At 51.0% G+C, this 8075-nt stretch overlaps 1 protein-coding gene across 7 annotated transcripts in view; it reads right to left on the reverse strand.

Annotated features, from left to right (window-relative positions):
- The window catches only part of CTIF (cap binding complex dependent translation initiation factor), a 308199-nt gene that overhangs the window by 232714 nt on the left and 67410 nt on the right, over positions 1 to 8075 (reverse strand). For 5 of the 7 annotated variants that reach the window (XR_002772049.1, XM_023510269.1, XM_023510268.1 and 2 more), the window contains one exon: positions 2756 to 2963. Coding sequence is in view for 6 of the 7 variants with exons in the window: in XM_023510269.1 (XP_023366037.1) it covers positions 2756 to 2935 (180 nt within the window). In the remaining variant the exon portion in view is untranslated. Of the gene's footprint in view, positions 1 to 2755; positions 3106 to 8075 lie in introns of those variants that run through there. The other 2 variants (XM_012802094.2, XM_003784712.3) reach the window with 1 other exon arrangement.

The following is an 8075-nucleotide window of genomic DNA, read 5'->3' on the forward strand; positions in this document are numbered from 1 at the left end:
CCCCCTCATGCATTCCCATGCTCAAACCCAGCCGTTCCCTGGCCACCCTGGCCACCCTACTCGTGCATACCCTATCTTCTAGCTCAGGGCTCCACCAGTTCCCGGGCTCATGAAGCCCTCTAATCCGCTGACCCCTGCAGCCTCAGCATCCACCTCCTGCCCCATGCCCACCCCCTCCTTGCCTGGCTTGGCCTCCAGGGGATACCACCATCGTCACTCCCTCATTCCTCCCCCACCCCCTCCCTCCTCCCAAGAGAGACTTCAGTCCTGGCTGACGTCATCTTCATAGCTCTGCATTTGCTCCTTCATAGCAGAAAGTAGCTGGAGAAAAGTTGTGGGTGTCACTTTCAATGCCAGGCTACATACTTGCACTCTCCTCCTGTCCCTGTGGATGGCCCCAGGTGGTGTAGAGAGGCCAAGGGTCCAGCAACCCTCCCCCTGCCCCACCACTCCAAACAATGCACAAGACTCTTTGCTCCTGAGTTGACCTCACTTGCCAAACACCACCACGTGTCTCTGCCCTTCACAGCTGAACTCCCCAAAGTAGTCAGTCATGCTACACTCTTTGTCTCCCATCCACCTCCTTTACTCTCCTTGAGCCAACCCCAGACAGTCTTTTGTCCCCTATCATGGTCCCCACTGCTCGGTCAGCCACCTCAGCCCCTCCAACATGGCCTGGCAGCAGAGTCCCAGGCAGTCACCCCTGTGGCTTTCTCAAACTGCCCTCACCACACCCCTGGCTCCTCCTTGCATCCCTTCTTTCTAACATGAGGCAACCTCAGGTCTCAGACTTCACACCTCCCATCCATAGGGTCCCACTCCCCTGTCTCTGTGGCTCTCTCTCCCTCACCCTCTGTCCGAACACCCTGGCCCCCTTCCTGGATCGAGACCTCTCTTTTGGCCGGGTCCTGTGCACGGGCTTCTCCGTCAGCCCAGTGCTCCTGCCCAGACACCTGCATGGCTCTTCCCTGTCCCTCCTTCCATGCCATCTTCCCTGACCACTCTACTTAAAACTGCAAGTCCTACTGGCTCCTTCCCCTCTACTCCCTTCCATTTTCTTGCTTCATTTTTCTCCATCATGATGATCACCCACCACTAAAATGTAAGTCCCACAAGGCAGAGCTTTTTGTCAGTTTTGCTCCCGCCTGGACACTTCCTCCTGGATTCGTGGCTGGCCCAGGGGAGGGGCTGGATAAACACTTGCAGATTGCATGATGAACAGATTACAGGCTTATCTACTTGTAATTTGGAACCTCAAGGACACTAAGGAAAGCATCACATCTATTTCTACTCCTCTGTCAGGATTATTTTCTGGTTCCTGCTCCCCAGATGGGACAGGAATCATTGTGGCTTTGGCATCTCCCAGCATGACTTCTAGTCTGAGTTCTAGGAAGGCCGCATATGTTTTCTGGCTTTCTAAAAAGCTAAAGGATCCAGGTTTTCTCTCCAGACAGTGAGCCAGGTGGTTGCACTTGGCTTTTCTCCAAAGCAGGGTGCACTCAAGTCGCTCACCTTCTGCTTGCCACAGGACTCCCACACTTCAGGACAAAAAGTACAAGAGATAGATACCTGGGACCTTCACTCCAGACAAGAGAAGAGACACTCCTTGTGCAGCCAACACTCCTAGCCTCTGTGCTTTTGTACCTCTGATTGTCTCCTCCAACACCCCAAAGGCAACAGGAGCATCGCCATTTGCCAGATAAAAAAACTAAGCCCCAGAGACATTGATGGCTTTGCCCAAGGTCACACTGGTAGCTAGAAGCAAATCTGGAACAACTCTTTTTTTGTTGTTGCTGTTGAGACAGAGTCTCACTTAGTCACCCTCTGTAGAGTGCTTTGACATCATAGCTCACAGCAACCTCTAACTCTTTGGCTCAAGCAATTCTCTTGCCTCAGTCTCCTAAGTGTAGCTGAGACTACAGGCGCCTGCCACAATGCTCAGCTATTTTGTTGTTGTTGTTCAGCAGGACTAGGCTGGGTTCAAACCCACCAGCTCCAGTGCACGTGGCCAGCACCTTAATCACTGTGCCATGGGCACCCCCTGGAACAGCTCTTGAACAAATTATCTATTGAATATTTATGGCATTAGACAAAGGTATAATATGTGTCCAGGCAGTAGGGTCCTGCCCCTAGTGCAGTTGCACTTTATTTGGGAGAATTTGAGACTTTCAAATCTCAGCCCACAGTCTTGCAGCTGAGTCCACCTTGTAGCCAAGGTCAGGGCTGCCACATGCTGATTCATGAGGGGGAGAGGCCAAACTGAGTTTCTGGTCAGATTAATATGTCTAAGTGCATCTAGCATATGGAGCCTTGAGTATGCAGCCCAAGAGACTCATTTCTGTGGCTGCCAACAATTGCCAATGTTCAAAATCACAAAAAATATACACAAGTTATAGCCCTTTGATGGTATGCATTATGGATAAGCTATAATTTCCAGATCTCCTTTAGAACATAAGCTTACTGAGGTCAGGGAACAGTGCCTGGCATGTTGTAGGTGCTCAGAGGATGTGTGTTCAAAGACTCGTGAGTTAGGATGTTGCCCTAGTGGTCCAGGAAGCAGTGGAGATGGGTTAGAGGGGTCACGTGCACAGCCAAGGTGCTTACTGGCTGTATCCAGAAACCTCACTTGAAGGATTCTGGATACTCTGCTGGGTAAGACCATCCACACCTTGGGAGTCTAGGGCAAGGTGACTGGAAGCTGCCAGAATCAGGGTCCCTTGCGTCACCCCTCTGAGTTTGTCAACCCGGGGCTCACCTGGGAGATGTGGGACTGGGTCCTCTCGCTCTCGCCGTCGCCCTCTGTCTTGTCAGACAGCAGCCCCTGCACCTGGTACTCGAGCACGTAGCTGTCGATGAAGCGCTCCAGCTCCTCGATCTCCTGGGAGCGACTGCTCCCAGCCTCGGAGGAGGCCGATGCTGCGGAGGAGTTTTCCATCTCTCCAGCTCAGGAGCCTGGGCTAGAGCTGGCGGGAAAGAGGACAGACTCTATGAGATGCCACTGGAGGTGAGGACAAGTCCCCCATTTGGAAAATACTCTCTGCTCCTGGAAACACTGACTCATCCATCTCAGCACACTGTGGTCTCCCAACAACCTGGAAGTCAGTGGGCTACTGGCTTGCCTTTAGCATAAGGGATAGACTGTAATTCCCACTGGGTAGGGAGGGAAACTAAGGCCATCAGAGGCAGGTAGGTCACTTGTCTGACTTGCCAGCCTAGTAACTTGTACAACATTAGAGTTAGCACACACCGAGGACTTAAACCTAGTAAAGGCAGAGGACAAACCCAGTCCACCACCCAAGCCTCATTTCCCAACATAGATTGAACAGAATTATTATGACAAGGCAGAATAAAACACATGGCAGATTTTGACAACCTTGACCCCAGAATTAGAATCTAACCCTAGGCCCTTTGGTCACCAGACTGTGCCCTAAATTAGTTGCAGCCTGCAAACCTGAAGTTCTAAGCACAACTTTGCAGCCTTGCAATGGTGCAGCTACTGGACACATGCTACTCTCAGCCTGTAGGATAATAGAACGACAAAGGCCTGGAGGGTTGTCTGTGCAGGTGTGGCCCAGCTGTGGATACCGCCTGCTCAACCCCCTTGGGGGTGGCCAGGCATAAGTGACCATCTATTCCTGGAATATTGGCTAACTAACGTCCACCAACACAACTGTGGTCCCCCGCCCCCCAACCAGACTGGGTCAACCCAGCCCTGCAGAGGCCTAAGCCTGCTGGGACACCCTCACTCTCCCCTCCCACCTCCTTATCCCCAGCAGTTCATATCTGGACCCACCTCAGAGCAAAAGATCGAGGACCTCTCTCATTTCTAGGCCAGGGACCCTCCCCTTCCTCTGATGGGCTTAAGGCCAGATGGGAAGGAGCTTTAAAGCTTGTCTTGTGCCCCTTTTATTATTTAAGCCCAATGACCTCCATGGAAAATCCAGCTCAGCCAGAGCAAACTGAGCCCGTGTGTGGTGTCATCACAACTAACAGAACAGTCTCCTACCAAGCCACCTCCAAGCAAAGCCCTGAATAATAAAGACTTGGACAATGTATGCAAGGGTCTGAGACCACGCAGGGCTGTGTGATGCTACTGTTGATGACACAGGTGAGGTCCTAGTACATCCAAAGGAGCATTTGAATTTCAAAACCCTGAAGTACTGACAACTTTTGGAATATAGTTATTTGCCAATAATCAAGGGTTTGTTGAGTGTTGAGTTGTAATGGACCCAGAATAGGAAGGGGACAGACCCACTGGGTTCCAGAAATGCTGCCAAGACTATGAATGCCCCCACCAGCGTTCTCAGAGGGTGACACAATGAGGAGGAAGAACACATCCTCAATTGGTTTCCTGACTCATGTTTTGGTTTCTGGTTTCTGGCTGCTGAAAGAGGCCCCACTTTCCTTGGACCCCAGGCTAGCTGCAAGAGAGCTCAGAGATGCTCCAGGGGCTTGCTCTGGCCTCCTGAGCTCAGTGGCCTCTGACTTTTCCCATCCCAGAGGGAGGAGCTGCCCTCATCAGAATGAGGAAACCCAGATGCAGATGCCAGGATGGCAGTGGGTCTGCAAGGAGTCAGCGCAGCTTGGGCTAAGTGCATCTAGTGATACAGGGCCACAAGCAGGGGTGGGCTGAGGGATGTCCATGCCTCCTCCTCCACCTGTCTTTCAAAACATACAGAGTCTCACACCTCTCCCACCACCAGCACCCACTTTAGTCTTCCTTCTGCAAAGGCACCCATGCCCAAGCCCATGCCCTGCTCCTGGCCCTGGATACATTGCCCCTCATCCCAGGCACCTGTCAGGTGAGTTAGGCAGAATTCCAAGATGGTCCTGGGTGGGTACACCTCCTCCTCTCAAGTTACTCAAACATGAATCTAGAGAAAGGATTTTGCAAGTGTAATTAAATTCCAAATCAGTGGCCTTAAAATGGAGAGACTATTCAAGAGGGCCTGATCCAAGCACATGAGCCTTTTAAATTTGAGGCTAGAGATCAGAGACAGCAGAAGAAGCCAGGAATCCAAAGGACAGGAAAGGCATAACACATCGTTGACAGGTTGGAGGAGGAGGGGCACCTGGCAAGGCACACAGGTGGCCTTCAGTAGTTGACAGCAATCCTCAGTCAACAACCAGCAAGGAAGTGGGCACCTCAGTACTACAACCATAAGGAAGTAAATTCTGCAGACCAATGAGCTTAGAAGCAGATATATATTCCCCAGAACCTCCAGCTGAGAATTCAGCTGGCCAACACCTTGATTTCAGTCTCGTGATATGCTGTTCCAGATTGACTTACAGAACTGTGAGAAAAATAAATGGCATTCTTTGAAGATGCTAAGTTTGTGATAAATTATTACACAGCAATGGAAGACAAAGGATGCTCTTCCCTGCCTCTGTGCTTATGCTCATTCTGTACCCTCACCTGGAAGTAGTTTCTCCTTCCCTACCTTCCAAATCTAGAGGTCCTTATGTGCGGGGCATATAGAAGAGGGCCTAGAGGCCTGCTGACAATGAGTCCAATCCTCTGGTTTAATGGCTGCTGATAGACAAGGGATCTACCCAGCCTCAGTGATGGGAATGAACACAGCACCTTCTACTAGTAAGAGGAATGGCAAAAGTCTAGCGAGGCCATGTCGTGAGCTACACTCTTCTCAGCCTTCATGCACTTCACCTTCACAACAACCCTATGAAATCAGCATAATTATACAACATGGAAGAGAAAACAGAGTTCAGAGAGGTTAAGTAACTTGCCCAGGTTCACACAGCAGGGCTCCAAGATGACCCGACTCCACCTACACCCCCTGCCTCTTCTCCACCCCACTTCTTGGCAGCCTGCTCAGGCCCTCAGGATATCTCCCAGTTCTCAGATTCCTCACTGCCCTTCTAATGAGCAGTGATTTCTTTAAGTGCTCTGTGTGTGTGTGTGTGCGCGCGCGCGCGCGCGCGTGCGCGTGCACGTACATGCCCAAGCATATGTTTTTCTTATTTTCTTATTCCTCACTGGGATCAGGCTCAGCAGGGCTGGGCCCCAGGCAGGCACAGTGCCCAGCCCTGAGCAGGTAGCCTCAGATGGGTGGGAATGATAAGGCTGATGTCCAGAGCAGGCTGAAAAAGAGCTGCCTACAGGAAAAGTCAGAACCTAAGGCCATGCCCGTTATTCCTCAAAGACGTCAGATCTTATCAAGGGTGTCCTGGCACACCTAACGGGCATGGTCAGAGTACCCAGTTTTGCAGGACTCTACACGGAGCTGTTTCTAGGAGGATGGAATATTGGGCTCTGCCAGCCCAGGAGCCTCTGACCTGCTTCGCTGGGCTCTCCCAAACACGTATGAGTCTCTCTGGGCTGTGCTATTGCCCTGTGAGGGAGCCTGGGCACCATAATCACCCCAAACTTACCCCAAACTCATACTGGTTCACAGAGGAAAGGGACAGGCATTGAGACCCAACCAAACCCTGCAGCATTTCAGTCCCAAGAGGGGAAAAGAGACCTCCCCCAACAGAAGCCTCTTGTGTCCCCACATCCTCTCAGACCTCTTGCCCTCAGGGCACTGCTGCCTGACCAGATTCACGCAGGGCAGCCTGACAGTACCTCAGCTGCACTGAGTGTCTCCTACCCAGGCTTCTGCTGATGTAGGTCATGAGATTCTGCAGGAACCCACCTGGCCCTACTGCCCATAACTTGGAAGCATGAAGCACCAACACCGCACAGCCACCTGTGATGGGACAGATACTCCCCTCTTTAGTGATAATTCTGAGGTGCATTCCACACAGTCCCTCAGCAGGTCCCAGTGGGTTGAACCCCAGGTACCCACAGTGAGAACCAGATCATAGCACCCTCACTGACCTGTCCCCCTTCACTGTTTCCCAGGGACTCCAGCTCCTAGAAAACTGTCTGATGGCAGGAATCAGGTGAAGACATCACTTCTTTGCTCCAGAATGAGCCCAAGACAGAGAGCTGAGAGGTTCTTTCTTCAGAGGTGTGGGCACATTCAGAGCAGAAAGGCCCCAGGCTCTACCCCATTTACAGAGGATAATAAGGAGGAGGAGAGGGAGGAGGAGAGGGAGCAGCAGCCGCTGCTCCCCACCTGTCCACTTCCTGCTCTCAGGCTGCAAATTCAGCCAGGCACTTAGGCTCCGGCTTTTAATTTATAGTGGTAAAACATATACAACACATCACTTAACCATTTTGAGTAAACAATCCAGTGGCTTTAAGTACATTCACAATATTATAAACCATTATTCTAGAACTTTTCACCAATCTGAACAGAAATCCTGTGCCCTTTAAAAATTAACTCCCCATTCCCCCTTCCTCCCAGCCTTGGTGACTACTGCACTGCCTTGAGTCTCTGTGAATTTGCCTATTCTGGGTACTTCACGGAATCACACAGTATTTGTCCTTGGGTGACTGGATTAGTTCACTTAGAAAGCTTACGAGGTTCATCCCCGCTGTAACATGTATCAGAATTTCATGCTTTTTTATGGCTAAATAAGGCATTGTATTATGATAATAAATTGCATGTATGCACCGTATTTTGTTTATCTATTCATCCATCCATGGATATTTGGGTTGTTTCCACCTTTGGCTGTTGTGAATAGCGCAGCTATGAACTTAGGTGTACGAATATCTAAGTCCTTGTGTTCAATTCTTTGGGGTGTATACATAGAATTCTCACCACATTTTTAAGGCAAGAAGAGTGAGGAGGAGCAGAGTAGAACTTGCTCAGGCTGCTGGAGACCTGGGGAAAGCCTTGTCTGCTGCCTTCCTGCCTGGAGCTCTTGGGGATATCCACTGGGCTCCGTTTCTCACCCACAGTAAGATCCAGATGGGAAATCCCCACACAGCTGGCTGCAGGCTAAGTAGAGAGCATGGCAAGGGGAGCTTCTGTTTCAATGGTCAGCAAGAGAAAAGGAGGACAGAGCCAGAGGAAGAAGGAAAAAGGAAGAGGACAGGGGTCATCTCTGACTGCCGCCATCTGGGACACAGAGGCAGGGTCTCAGGAACACTGAGCATCCCCCCGCTGCCAGGTGATGGATGAGGAGGAATAAAGCAGCACGCAGCAGGAAGAGGGAAAGTGCTGAGG

This window comes from Otolemur garnettii, unplaced genomic scaffold, assembly GCF_000181295.1.
Source record: "Otolemur garnettii isolate 467f Iridium unplaced genomic scaffold, OtoGar3 scaffold00012, whole genome shotgun sequence".
NCBI classification, from domain to species: Eukaryota; Metazoa; Chordata; class Mammalia; order Primates; family Galagidae; genus Otolemur; species Otolemur garnettii.